The following is a 15300-nucleotide window of genomic DNA, read 5'->3' as shown; positions in this document are numbered from 1 at the left end:
GTTAAGAACATTTGTGTATAAGTTTCGTGTTTTGATTTCTCTTGGATAAATACCTAGGAGTGGAATTGCTGGTATACATCTGTTTAACTTTTTCAAGAAATTTCTAAACAGTATTCCAAAGTAGTTGCACTCCCATCAGTAGTGTATGAGAGTTCCAGTGACCCATGTTCTTGCCAACATTTGGTGTTACCAATTTTTTCTATTTTAGCTGTTCTGGTGGTATCTCATTGTGATTTCCCTTATTTTTAAAATATTATAATTTCTATCACAAATATATGTGTGCTTAAATAATATATTGTTCAATTTTGCTTGCTTTTGAGTACCATAAAAAAGTATCATGCCTTTTATAGTCTTATAGGACTTAACGATTTTTCGTACAAAATTACATTTGTAAGACTTATCTATGTTGTTCAGTACAGGTGCATGTCACTTAATGTCCACAATACATTATGAAAAACAGGGCATTATGCCATTTGGACATTGCACATATACCACATTACATACAGGCAGTCCCCATACAATCCGCAGTTAAATCCCCATAAAGTCTATTATATTAAAATCTTATGGGAGCCCTCCTGACAAAGGCCGAGAGCTCCGTCCACTGGCAGCCTCCTCAGGAGTGCAGGGTGCAAGGCGGAAAGGTGGCCTTGGGGATTGGATGTGCTGCTGCCCTGAACCCAACCCTGGCTGCCATCACCCTTTTAGTGTGGCCGTTTTCTAATCACGCACAACCACGGCTGCTGCCACCGTCCAGATGGGAGCTGGTGAGCACCTCCGGCCTTTCAGCGTCCCGACCAGCACCCGTGGCAAGAGCAGAGAAGGATCGGCAGGTGCTTCCCTGTACTGGGAGTGAAAGGCTGCACTGTTGGGCGGGTAAATGAAGCCAAGAGGAGGGAGAGGAGGAGACAAAGGAGGAGCAGGTGCTACAAAGATTGGGATGCACCCTGGAACCCCTCTGCTTGTTCACTGTGGTGGTTTGGGGTCTTTAAAACCATTAAGGGGAAATAATAAACAAAAGCGGAGTTGCTCTCCCTTTAAAAAAAAAAAAACAGAAAACCTTATGGGACCACAGATGTATATGTGGTCCCACATTGACCACAGGGATGTTATAAGGCACATGACTGCATAGCTATAATTCATTCTTTTTCACTGCTGTGTAATATTCCACTGTGTGACAAGGCCACGTGTTATTAACCCACTCTCTTGCTAATGGAGATTTGAGCTGTTTTCAAGTTTTTGCTATTATGAAAATTGCTGCTATGAACATTCTTGCATATGCTTCTGTACATGTACAAGAGTTTCTCTTGTATATATTCCAGGGCTTCAAACTGGTTCTTTCTGGTTCGAGCACATGCTGATAACTTGTGTTTCTAACAGGGTCCCAGGAAGTTATACATAAGAATCACCTGGGGATCTTGCTAAAATGTAGATTCTGATTCAGTACATCTAGGTGGAAACGCAAATTCTCAGAAGGGGTTCAAACTGGAAAGAATCAATTCGAAACCCTGTTATATTCACAGGCAATTGCTAGTCATGGGGTATACAGATGTTTAGTTTTGAGAGAGAATATAAATTGTCTTTGCACTGTGGTTAAACCAATTTACATCCACACCAGCAGTGTATAAGAGTCCTTGTCGATCCCTGCAACACGTGCAATTCTTAGAATTCTTTCTTTTTGTCAATCTAGTGGATATCAGGTGGTATTTATGATCCTATTTATCTGATTACTACTCAGGTTGAGTGTGCTTTCATGTGTTTATTATGTGTTTCATGTGTTCATTGGGAAACGCATGTATTTTTTCCTCTGTGAAATGCCTACTATATCTCTTACTCATTTGTCTATTGAGTTGTTTGTTATTTTCTCACTGATTTGTAGGAATTCTTTGTTTTCAAATCTAATCTGTATTGATTATGTGTGTTAACAATATCTTTTTCCAGTATGTGGCTTGTTTTTCCACCCTATGGAGACTTTGACGAGCAGCAGTTCTAATTTTAATGTGGTCAAATTTATCAATCTTTTCTTTCAGTTGATTTTTCTGATAGCATTTTTTTAAACCATGATATTTTTACAGTTATTTAAATCCATATCTTCTTTCTTTAGAAATCCTAGTTTCCAAGTGTTTCCATCCCCCTCCCTCCCTGTATCTCAAAGTTCTTAGGTAATGGTGCCTCCTCACCACACCCATTCTTTGAGGAGTCATTCTCTGTCATTGAGTGGCAATTATTATTTTTTTTATTCTACTTTAGATGAAGATTTACAGAGCAAATTAGTTTCTCATTGAACAATTAATACACATCTTGTTTTGTAACATTGGTTGCCAACCCCATGACATGTCAATACTCTCCCTTCTCAACCTTGGGTTCACCGTTATCAGCTTTCCTGTCCCCTCCTGCCTTCTAGTCCATGCCCCTGGGCTGGTGTGCCCATTTAGTTTCGGTTTGTTTTATGGGCCTGTCTAATCTTTGGCTGAAGGGTGAACCTCAGGAGTAACTTCAGTACTGAGTTAAAAGGGTGTCTGGAGGCCATACTCACAGGGCTTCTCCAGCCCCTGTCAGACTGGCAAATATTAAGAAGTAAAAGATAATATGCAAAACTGAAAGCCATTGTTGGTTTAAAAGAGGGTTTTTTTCCCCCTTTTTAAACACTTCAAAAAATTAATAGACTATTTTTTAGAATGGTTTTGGATTTAAAGAAAAAATCGAGCAGATGGTACAGAGAGTTCCCATGTATCACTCCTCTGTGCCCAGTCTCCCCTATTATTAGCATCTTACATTAGTATGACACATTTGTCACAATTAATGAACCAATCACTATTCTAAACTAAAGTCCATAGTTTATTCAGATTTCCTTTGTTTTTTCTTAATTTCCTTTTCTCTATTCCAGGAGTCCATCCAAGAGATCCGTTACGTTTAGTCATCACGTCTCCTCAGGCTCCTCTTGCCTGTGACAATTTCTCAGACTTTCCTTGTTTTTGAGGACATGATAGTTTTAAGCAATACTGGTCAGGTATTTTGTAAGATGCTCCTCTACTGGGATTTTCCTCATGTTCTTCTCATAATTAGACTGGGGTTACGGGTGTGGGTGGGAAGACCACAGAGGTAAAGTGCCGCTCTCATCACATCATATCGAGGGTACATACTATCAACATGGCTTATCACTGTTGATGTTGACCTTGATCACCTGGCTGAGGTAGTGTTTGTCAGGCTTCTCCACTGTAAAGTTACTCTTTTTCCCCTTTCTACACTTTGGAAGGAAATCACTATGTGAAGCCCACACTTAAGGAGTGGAGAGTTATACTCCCTCTGATAAATACTTTTTAAAAGTTCTTTTCTAATCTTTTTATGTCTGTTATTATAAACTGCCTATTGCTGCCTTCAGTGTATTGCCACTGGGGAGGATATAAAAGAAGTCAGGAGTCTCCGCAAGAGATGGAGGGGTTGGGACAAAGAGGAGTGGCTGCCCTGTTGATGTGAACAGTAAGAATTGCACACATCACCCTCCATTTGGCCAACACTGGGACACACTCCAGGGTAATATTAGTAATCCTCACCTCACCCCAACCCTGGCAATAGTGGCTTAAAGCAATGATGTTGTCAGTTCAACATTGGGCAGATTACTTTTCTTGAAGCATTTGGGGCAAATAGGAAAGGGCTATTTTGTTGTGGACAACTGCAATGGTCTCAGTTTCCTAGTGCTTCTGTGACAGAAATACCACATGTAGGCAGCTTTAAAGAACCAGACATTTATTTTCTCACAGTTCTGGAAGCTAGAAGTCCAAATGAGGGTCTTGGCAGCATCAATTCCTTCCTTGTAAGTAACACGGGGCATTCCTTTGTTCCTCGCTTGGTTCCTTGGCTTGTAGACAATCTTCACATGGCATCTGTTTTCCCCAGCCTGCTTGTGTCTGTTATGCTCTTTTTAGAAGTGATTAGATTTAGAATCCACCCTACTTGGGTATGATCTAATTAACATAGCAAAGAAAACCCGATTTCCAAACAGAATTACATACACAGGTATAGGGGTTAGGATTCCAGCACATGTTTTGTGGGGGACACAATTCAATCCAGAACAAATGGCTTTTGGAGGAACAACTTCCCTTTGTGTGAAAAGAGAGATGAGCTTACCCCTCCGTGAGGTCTGTGAAACATTCTTTGATACCTGAGAGACTCAGAAATGCCTCTGAGGGCCATGAACTTACCTTAGTGTTATGTGGTGATTTTCCATACATGCTGAATACAGTCAATTCTCTCAGCCAGCAGCAAATGCTGACTTTGAGTTCTATGGACACAGATCCCTATCTTTAGGCATATATACCAAAAATCGTGAGAGAAATTATCTTAAACCAGGGCAATTACCCACCCTCCTTTCAATCCAATAGAAAATATGAACTGCAAACCTACAGCGATACTCCAGTTCTGAGTAATTTGTATTATTTTAAGAAGCATAGTTTGTGCTTACACCGGAAACAGGCTGGGGACCATATTGGAGAAGTTGGTTATTTTGTATGGTATGAGAATTTCTGGAACGTTAGGTACATTTGTTCACTGTTATGATAAAAACGGCTTGCAAAATCCAATAGAAATGATTTGTGGGTTAACTGTGCTTAGGAATGAATTATACCCACTGTCATAGATTGAATTGTGTTCCCCACAAATACCTGTCAACTTGGCTAGGCCGTGATTCCCAAGTATTGTGTGATTGTCCACCATTTTGCCACCTGATGTGATTTTCCTATATGCTGTAAATCCTATCACTATGATATTAATGAGGTAGATCAGCGGCAGTAATATTGATGAGATCCGCAAGATTATATTGTGTCTTAAGTCAATCTCTTTGGAGATGTAAAGGACAGAAGTGAGCATAGAGACAGGGGGACCTCATACCACCAAGAAAGCAGTACCAGGAGCAGAGTGCATCCTTTGGACCCAGGGTTCCTGCACAGAGAAGCTCCTAGTCCAGGGGAAGATTGATGAGAAGGACTTTCCTCCAGAGCTGACAGAGGAAGAAAGCCTTCCCCTGAATTTGGACTTCTAGCCCACTTTACTGGGGGGCGGGGGGGGAATAGATTTCTCTTTGTTAAAGCCATCATCCACTTGTGGTATTTCTGTTATAGCAGCACTAGATAACTAAGACACCCATGTTACATTTCACTGGTCTAGAAAAAAAAAAAAAAAGAGATGATACTAAATTGCGCATTTTACAATGTTGAGCCCATTTGTTGTTAAGCACATTGTTGAGCTGAGACGATATGTTCTAGTGTGTTGATATGGTGAGAGACTGAATACTGAAAATCTGTGAAGGTGAAATGCATCCACTGGTATATCATTAAATAACCTGGAAAACAACGCTATCTTATCAGAATGGGCACCAAGTGTCTCCGGGTGATGTTCCCTGCCTGGGAAATTTCAAAGTTCCATTATGCTTATTGAAATAAGCTCTTTGTAGTTGGCAGTTGTTCTAGGTGATTTCATTAGCTGGGAATGTCTTCCTCTTGTATAGAATGTGGACAAAAGTGAGGAGTCACTCATACAGTCTTAGAGTTTATGTCTCATGTTCTCGTTTTATTCTGTTTTTGTTTGGTACTTCCAAATCAAAGTCTGAGTACCTTCTACGCACCCAGTCCTAAGCTCAATACTTGCAGGATTAAATTTTGCTCCTGAAGGAATGCACAAGCCAGTGTGGACAAAGATTTATGCACCTCAAACAGCTAGATAACAATACAAAACAACTCAGACATCCTAACTCCACGGCAGTGTTCCTCAACTCTTGGTCTGAAGACCACCACATCCGAATGAAAATGTGCATTCCAGGGCTCACCCTGCTCTGCTGAATGGACTCTCTGAGGGCAGGGCCTGGGAATTGGCATTTTAATCAGCACCACAGGTGATTCTAACACACACAAAAGTTTGAGAATTATGTGATCAAACGTCAAAGGAAGTGGGTACCGGCTGCACCTGTTTGTATTTCCTCTTTTCCTCTCAATGTACAGTACAAGTTGAATTGATGCTTGTACAGTGAATTAGGACTGTGGCGCAGCAGCTTCCTGAGAGCTCCCCTGCCTGTCAAAACAAGTGCAAGAAGGAGGAGTTCTCATCTTACACTTTTTACATTGCTGGGAGACTGCGTTTATTCTCCCAAAAAATGTTTACAAGTGTTCTGCATTTCAGAGTCCTGACTTATATGAAACATTCTTGTTTCAAGAGCCAACTTGTTTTCAAAAATCTCTCAGCTGTTTTTAAGAACTATCTGTTGTTGTTGTTGTTAGGTGCTGTCAAGTCCGTTCCGACTCACAGCAACTCTATGTACAACAACACAAAACACTGCCCAGTCCTGCTCCATCCTCACAACCGCTGTTATGCTTCAGTCCACTGTTGCAGCCACTGTGTCAGCCCATCTCGCTGAGGGTCTTCCTCTTTCTCGCTGACCCTCTATTGTACCAAGCATGATTTCTTTCTCCAGGGACTAGTCCCTCCTGATAAAATGTCCAAAGTATGAGAGTCGAAGTGTCAGCATCCTTGCCTCTAAGGAGCATTCTGGCTGTACTTCTTCCAAGACAGATTTATTCATTGTTTTGGCAGTCCATGGTATATTCGATAGTCTTGGACAACACCATAATTCAAAGGTGTCAATTCTTATTCGGTCTTCCTTATTCATCCAGCTTTCGCATGCATATGAGGCGATTGAAAACACCATGACTTAAGTCAGGCACGCCTTATTCCTTAAAGTGACATCTTTGCTTTTTAACACCTTAAAGAGGTCTTTTGCTGCAGATTTGCCCAATGCAATGCATCATTTGATTTCTTGACTGCGGCTTCCATGGCTGCTGATTGTGGATCCAAGTAAAATGAAATCCTTGGCAACTTAATTCTTTTCTCCTTTTATCATGACATTGCTTATTGGTCCAGTTGTGAGGATTTTTGTTTTCTTTATGTCTAGGTGTAATCCATAGTGAAGGCTGTGGTCTTTGACCTTCATTAGCAAGTGCTTCAGGTCCTCTTCACTTTAAGCAAGGAAGGTTGTGTCATCTGCATATTTCAGGTTGTTAATGAGCCTTCCTCCAGTCCTGACGCCCTGTTCTTCTTCCTATAGTCCAGCTCCTTGGACTATTTGTTCAGCATGCAGATTGAATGAGCGTGGTGAAAGAATACAACTCTGAGGCACACTTTTCCTGACTTTAAACCACCCAGTATCCCTTTGTTCTGTCCAAATGACTGCTTCTTGGTCTATGTACAGGTTCCTCATGAGCACAGGTAAGTGTTCCAGAATTCCCATTCTTCACAATGTTATCTATAATTTGTTAGAATCTACACAGTCGAATGCCTTTACATAGTCAAAGAACTATCTATATGGGATCAAATTGATAATAGCAACTCGAAAGATTAGATAGGAACCTTATGGGGCAGTGAATTTATGTTAATGGGGGAGAACAACTCAGGAAGGTAAGAGTGGTTGCACAAACTGGAAGAATGTAATCAGTGTTACTAAATGGTACATGTACAAACTGTTGAATTGGTGCATGTTTTGCTGTGTGTATTCTCAACAAGAACAACAAAATAAAACAAAACTCTTGGCTGGGATAAATTCATGAGTGATTTCTTCAAAGATTCTTTAGAAAGGTTGGTAGGAAATGAGTCTGTCAAGGTAAGAGCCTCCCCCTCACTTGTCTCTCCTCTGGTTGGTTTCAGGTGGAAAGCTTTCTGTAGTTCTTCCAGCTGAAGAGATCGCTGAGCTCCTGCTAGAACCATCCATGACTGCGCTTGCCAAGGTGATGACGGCCACAGGAAATAACAATTGTAACATCTGGGCAGAAACCCTGGTAGCGTAGTGGTTAAGAGCTACAGCTGCTAACCAAAAGGTTAGCAGTTCAAATCCACCGGGTGCTCCTTGGAAACTCTATGGGGCAGTTCTACCCTGTCCTATAGGGTTGCTTTGAGTTAGAATTGACTTGAAGGCAACGAGTTTGGTTTTTTGGTTTGGAACATCTCAGCAGAGCAGCAATTTTAATTTTACAAAAACAAGAGAAGTTTTTTCTGTTGGCTTGACATTTTTATAAATGCTTCTTCCGAATGGTATACATTCTCTAGATTCCTAATTACTTCCAAAAAACAAAATCTCTTTTGTTGTAGTGCCCAGCTCTTGCTGGGCCAAGTGTCTGCTTGCCTACAAGAAGAAGCCAAATGCCTCCATTGCTCTGATTTTTTATTAGAAGGGTCCAGAATTTCAGAATGATATTAGGGTAAAGGCTTTTTAAAATGTGCTCCCTAGAGTACCCATCCTGGTTTCTCTGCCTCTAACTATAACTTTTTAACTACATTTAAAAAAATAAAATGAAAAAAAATCTGAGAATTAAACAGCTCTGGCCCAGTAACGCTGGCTTCTGGGCAGGGTTGAAAGCACCAGAAAACCCCCAGCTGATTTCTGTAGCTTGCAGCACTGAGGTGAGCTGGAGATCCCACACTATAAGGAGGATCCGCATATTCTGAACTTCAAGTTCAGGAATTTAAAATCCAGTCATGATAAGGTTCTGGGAAATCAACTGGAAGACTGACTGGGCCAGGAAGCCACTTAAATTAATTTACAAGGGGCGATAAGGGCTATCAGTGATCTACTTAGGTTCCTCCTGGTAAGTCTACTCAGCAAACCAAAGTGCTGACCAGAAAATTGCTTGTCTAGCAATAGCCTTTGAACTGGTCTCTCTGCCCTAATCTCTGTTATACAATGCTTCTTGATTAATCTTCCAAAAGTACACTTCCCTGAATCGGTATAAATTCCCCAGGGCCTCCCAGAGTGTGGCTGTCCCTTTCTGGCCCCACCTCCTATTATCCCCGTATGTATGCTACTCTGTCTTTTTCCACCATTTTTGATGCCTCTGTGAATGAGCTCTCCACTGGACCTTGCTTAATAACACTTCCTTGCTCAGCCTCACATGGTCTTTCTCCACTTGGAACCCCATAGCCGTTTGTTCAGCCCAACAGTTCCCAAGCTTTGATCTGTGCAAGAATCACCTGTAGAGCTAATTAAGAACTCAGAGACCAAGGCTGAACATGGAGAGAGGTAGGAGAGTGCTTGGGCCTTCATAGTCGTTCCAAGTTCCCAGCTGAGTCTAATCCCACCAAGGTTTGAGAACCACTGGCTTAGACTTTTCTTACAGCTTTTCTGTCTGCCTTCTGTTAGTGTAATTGGTGTATTCACCTAACACTCCCTATTAAATCACAAACCTCTGTGGATCTTACTCGTGTGTGTGTGTGTGTGTGTGTGTGTGGTAGAAATATACACAACAAAACATTTGCCAATTCAACAATTTCTACATTTATAATTCAGTAACATTGATTACATTCTTCATGTTGTGCAACCAATATTACTATCCTTTTCCAAATTGTTCCACCATCGATTAACATAAACTCGGTGCCCCCTGAGTAAAAATTTCCTCACCTTTCCCCCTTCCTTTCTATCCCTGGTAACTACTAATAATCTTTGGTTTCTATGTATTTGCTCATTTCATATAAGTGAGCTCATACAGTATTTGTCCTTTGGCGACTGACACAGCATAGTGTTTTCAGGGCTTATCCATGTTGTGGCATGCATCAGGACTTTATCTTTTTTTTTTACAGCAGAGTAATAATCCATTGAATGTATGTGCCATATTTTGCTTATCCATTTCTCTGTTGATGGGCATTTCAGTTGTTTCCACATCTTGGCTATTGTGAAAAGTGCTACAATGAACACAGGGGATCTCACTCACCTTTAAATCTGAATTGCCAGCAGCATCCAGCACAGTGACTTTCAAAAGTAGGAACTCAATGACTTTGTGTTGCATTGAATTGACAAACGAAAGCAAGAGTTGAGGTGGGTGAGGAGGGGAATGTTCAAGTTGTACTGCCAGAGTAGAACAAGCGTGTTGAACGTTTATTAAACACTGATGATAACTTGATAAGGACCCAGTGGTAAATCAGCTTTCCAAGGTCCACAGCGCACTTAGTCCTCACCACATGCCATTATCCACAGTCCTCTTCTTGAGGGAGGAGATAGCAATGATCTAACCCTGACAAGAATATAAATGGAGCAGCGAGCCCCCGAGGGAAGCAGCGAGTGAACCGTAGTGATATCTTCATGTGTTTAAATGTTTGAATTTGAAGGTCTTAGCACCTTGGAGAGTAGACAAGAGAGAGAAGATTATTCATGAGCAAGACTATGAGGGTTATGTTCTCAGCTAATAGAATGGGCCAGGCTAAGGCTCACTGTGATGAACTTTAAACTGTGCCCTGAAAGAAGCCATGATTGTGACCTGAAATTAAAACAAAAACCAAAAACCCATTAGGGTACAAAGCAATCACCATGGAGCTCAAGGGTGGCTGAGCGCTCCACTGCCTGGTCCTGGCAAAGCACAAGGCGGCCACGAAGACGAGGCTGGCTGGGATAGCTCTGGCCTCTGACCACCTTGCTCAGCATTCCTCCGCATTGGCAGGAATTCACCATTTCTGCTATACAGTACCTCATTCATCCACTCATACGCATTTTTATTAAGTCCCCACCGTGTGCCAAGCATTTTGCTGAGCACATGGATGATATATTCTCAACACATGCAGGCACCCCTCACACACACGCATTCTCACTTTGTCCCAGCTTCTCCCCTGCCTGCTCTTCCATTGGAAAATCCCACCTTGGAAGGTTCAATTTGGTAATAAGGGAAGAAACAGAGTACTTCTGCGCAGCTTTTTGTCTTGAAATTGCTTATGCCTTAATGACCCTATTTGCTTATTTCTAGGACTTGGTCAGTTTCCTCTCTCTTGATTTGTCCCTTGCATGCCAAAGTGAGGTGAATTTATCACAGGAGCTGAGTAAATTTCAGGTAATTTTAGTTATTTTCCGTATTGATGATGAATGGCAAGCATCCCTGAGAGCTTATTATACTTTTAATGTGCCTAATGTTTTAATGCATAAACTGAACTTCCATCAACAGTCAGAAGACCTGCTGACTTGCATCTGGGGAGATTTCCATGCAAAGCATCACTAGAGAGCATTGGAATGTTAGGCAGTCTTTTCTAGAAAGGCTAACGAGGATTATCTTATTAAGGTAAATATTTAGATGGTCTTTCTGCTCTCTTGTGTAGAAATTTACTGAGAATAAAAATTCTAGTGCTCATTCAGAGTTTTTTAAAAAGACATTTCACACCCAGGACTACCAAGTGAGAAATGAGCTATGGGGACCTTCCTGTACCCAGTATTGTTTTCTCAGGTCTGATGGTTCTGACCCAGCTCCCACCCTGAGGGAAAGTATGTTAGGAGACTCCTACCCAACTGTTAAGGAGCCCTGGTGGCACAGCAATAAGAGTTCAGTTGCTAAGCAAAAGGTCTGGAAGTTCAAGCCTACCATGAGCCACTCCATGGGAGAAAAGACCTGGTGATCTGTTTTGTAAAAATTACAGACTAGGAATCTCTATAGGGCAGTTCTACTCTGTCTTACAGGGTCACTATCAGTCAGAATCAACTCAAGGGCACACAACAACCCAACTGTTAGGCTTCTGTCTTAAATTTGATCGCCAAAGTGATACTAACTTACTTAATTCCCTGGAGTCTCGACTATTTCCCTGTCTCCTCCCTGGATACAACTGAATAACTGGTGGTTTCTCTCTGGACCTTCTGAGTCCCAGAAGTATTCCTCTGCTCAATCCTGAGGAACTCTCTATGGATGTCTGGCCACCAGAATTCATCCATGTTTTACCTCTTGCCCCAGCAGATTTGTGAATGTAGCCACTCCCCTCTGCTTCCACCCCCTGGGCCCACAAGGAGCCAGACAGAGCAACTATAAGTGGAGGCCTCCTTGTTTGGAATCCCACCACCTCCAGTCACCAAGGAGGACGGCTAGTCAAAGAAGTATCCATTTCAAGTTCAAGCTCATTAATTTCAAATTCCCATGCCTTCAAATAGGTGGAACCTCTATCTTACCTGAGGCAGGAGACTTGAAACGGACAAATTAGCATTGGTCTAGTTTCAATGTCCGAGTGTTTCCAGTTGACACATGTAGACACCATTGCTTTTGTTATCTACAGATCATAAACCAGGTGCTGTGGAGATGATTTGACTCATGGCAACCCCATATGTGTCAGAGTAGAACTGTGTTTCACAGGGTTTTCAATGGCTGATCTTTTGGAAGGATATCACCTCCAACCTTTCAATGTGCAGCCGAGTGCATTAACAGTTTGTACTACCCACCAAACCAACCAAACCCACTGCGGTGGAGTCTCCATCCCAACTCATAGCAAGCCCATAGAGCTTCCAAGGCTGAAAATCTCTGCCAAAGCAGACTGCCACACCTTTCTCCTGTGGAGCTACTGGTGGTTACAAACTGCTGACCTTTCGGTTAGCAGTCCATAGCTTTAACCACTGTACCACCAGAGCTCCTTCTGTACACCCAGAGGCTCCAATTATTAAAAATTTATTTATTTATTTTGTCATTGTTGAGGATGTATACAGCAAAACATATACCAATTTGACAGTTTCTACAAGTACAACTCAGGGACACTAATTACATTCTTTGAGTTGTGCAACCATTCTCGCCCCCTTTTTCTGATTGTTCCTCCCCAATTAACATAAACTCACTGCTCCCTAAGGTTCCTATCTAATCTTTTGAGCTGCTGTTGTCAATTTGACCCCATGTTGATAGATCTTAGAAGAGCACAGTGCTCAAGGCAGACTTTCTTTACTAGTGAAGCTAAGCTATTGTTTGGTTTTAAGAAGATTTCAAGGGATATTTTTGGTTTAAGTTTCAAAGATTTTCTCAGGGACTAAACGGGCACACCAGCCCTAGGACAAGGACTAGAAGGCAGGAGGGGACAGGAAAGCTGGTAATAGGGAACCCAAGGTTGAGAAGGGAAAGTGTTGACATGTCGTGGGGTTGTTAACCGATGTCATAAAACAATATGTGTACTAACTGTTTAATGAGAAACTAGTTTGTTCTGTAAAGAATCATCTAAAGTAAAACAAAAAAATTAAAAAAAAATTTTTCTCAGGGCAATAGTTTCAGGGATTCATCCAGCTTCCATAGCTCCAGAAAGTCTGGCGTCCATGAGGATTTGAAATCCTGGTTTACATTTCCCCCCTTTTGATCAGGATCCTTCTATAAAATCTTTGACCAAAACGTTCAGTAATTGTAGCTGGGCACCATTGGTTCTTCCAGTCTCATGGCAAAGGAGGCAATTAGCTACACGTTCCATATCCTCCTCCTGTTACAGAACAGCAGTGGTGCAATAGTTACGTGCTTGGCTGCTAACCAAAAGGATGGCAGCTGGAACCTACCCAGCCACTCCTCAGGAGAAAGACCCGGTGATCTGCTGCCATGGAGATTACAGCACAGGAAACACTATGGAGCAGTTCTACTCTGCACACATGTGGTTGCTATGAGTCAAAAATTGACTTGATGGCACCGAACAACAAATATTATTTTATTGCTTGCTGTATGCCAGGCATTATTAGGCACTTTATCCTCCCATCATCCATAACCTTCACAGTATACTTCAAGGTTTAAGAAACTTTAATGAGCATCAGACTCCAGGAAATGCCGATGGAATTTGAACCAAGCCTCTCTCATTCTAAGACACCACACTGCCTCTCCAAAAATAAAAATACATCCAGTGTATTTATGATGAGGGTGGCATTTTTTTAAATCACACATTTTATTTATTTTTGTAGCCACCTTCTCACTTGAACCCGAACTTCCTTGCAACCCAGAGCCTGCATGTATAGGCTTGCCGATGAGATTTCTGGGCCTTAAACAACATTATAATGTCTTTAAGGCCTGCTTATGCCTATGTCAACTAAGTCTGTCTTTTGTCCTCCTCGAGGAATTAAGCAGGGCTTTCAGACACTGCTGACATTCTGAAACCATCTCAGTTATGCAGCTCTTACACGCTTCAGAGAGCTCGAGAAGGCCACCCGCGTGGTCAGCTGAGCTCCAGAGAAGATGTCCTCTTGGGGCCATACTTAGCGCCTGATAGCATTTCCCACCCCGCTGGCACACCTGGACAGGAGGAACAGCTCAGTTCTCCTGACGAGAGGGGCTGAGTTGTGTCCACCGGCACCCAAATCGTGCTGTCCACGGCTTCCTTCCCAATTTACCCTTCCTCCTCTTCCCAGCTCTACCCCTTCCCCACTCCTGTTGAAGGGGCCTCTTCCCGTGGGCTACAAGGGAAGAGGGTAGAGACAGAAGAAGAGGAGCAGGCACCTGGGCCCCTTTCCCTCCAGTCTCCCCAGGGCACCTGCACCCACCTCTCTGTGGGCCTCAGGGGGCCTCTGCTGCCACTCCCTGTCAGCACCCAGGTGTCTTAAGACCTGAGAATATCCTCACACCCAGCACTGGCACATCCACAGTTTCTAAATTCTGCAGGAGGTACACAAGTGGGTCCAACGTCCCATTCCTCAGACAAAGCGCTGCTCACACAGGGAATTCCTCAGCACACAGAGGGTGGGCTCAGAGGCTTCTTCTAGATCTCCAGTCTCGTGGTCTTACAGGCTGCCTCTATGGCTTATTGAAGTGCCTAAGAGGTCACCCTTGATAGTTGGGTCTCAGGCAGTGTCCTAGCACAGGGAAAGAACAAGGCTGGGTGGAGTTCCAGCTCCACCAACTGTGTGGTAATGGGCAACTTACTTAGCTTTTAAGAGCTCTAGATGCCTCATCTATAAGAATATACAGAGCAAAACAGAATGTGTTAGGTGACTATGAAAAGTCAAAAACTTAAAGTAATTGCTATTGTTATCTCTTAGTAGCTTTCAACTGTTGAGAGCAGGAAAAAGTTAGCATGGGAAAAATTACCACCCTCCCTCCCTCCAAAAAAGGTAGTTTAAAATAAAGTCGGACAACATGTCAGCCATGCCTCCCTTGATACTGAATTATCCAGAAATGGAGGCTGGGAAGGGAAATTGCACCTGCTCCAGTTGTAATGATGATAGCTGCTTTCCTCTTTGACTTTTTACTATGGAAAAGTTCAAACATACCCACAAGGAGAGAGAAAAGGATAATGAACCCCCTGTGAAGCCATCCTCAGCTTCAAAAGCTAGCGATTCGTGGCTGATTCAGTTTCATCTGAACCCCTATCGCCCTGCCCCCAAACTGGATAATTCTGAAGCAAGCCCCAGACATGGTATCGTTTCCTCCATAAATATTGTGATGCTGGTGCCTTGGTTAAGCTTCTTTTAGTATAATGGGCTCCTGACATGAGTAAACTGCCTTGTGCATGATCCTAACACATACCTGGCTGTGCGAGGCTCTTTTAAAACCTTAGATGAGGGAATAGGTGAACATG

At 42.5% G+C, this 15300-nt stretch overlaps 1 protein-coding gene across 1 annotated transcript in view; it reads left to right on the top strand.

The window, feature by feature from the left end:
• LCT (lactase) overlaps positions 1-15300 on the top strand; it is a 48302-nt gene that overhangs the window by 5039 nt on the left and 27963 nt on the right. Inside the window, exons 2-3 of the mRNA XM_049889235.1 lie at positions 7687-7766; positions 10767-10850. Coding sequence (XP_049745192.1) covers positions 7687-7766; positions 10767-10850 — 164 coding nt within the window. The remainder of the gene's footprint in view (positions 1-7686; positions 7767-10766; positions 10851-15300) is intronic.

This window comes from Elephas maximus, chromosome 6 (assembly GCF_024166365.1).
Source record: "Elephas maximus indicus isolate mEleMax1 chromosome 6, mEleMax1 primary haplotype, whole genome shotgun sequence".
Lineage (NCBI taxonomy): Eukaryota > Metazoa > Chordata > Mammalia > Proboscidea > Elephantidae > Elephas > Elephas maximus.
This window is presented reverse-complemented; position numbering and strand designations above follow the sequence as displayed.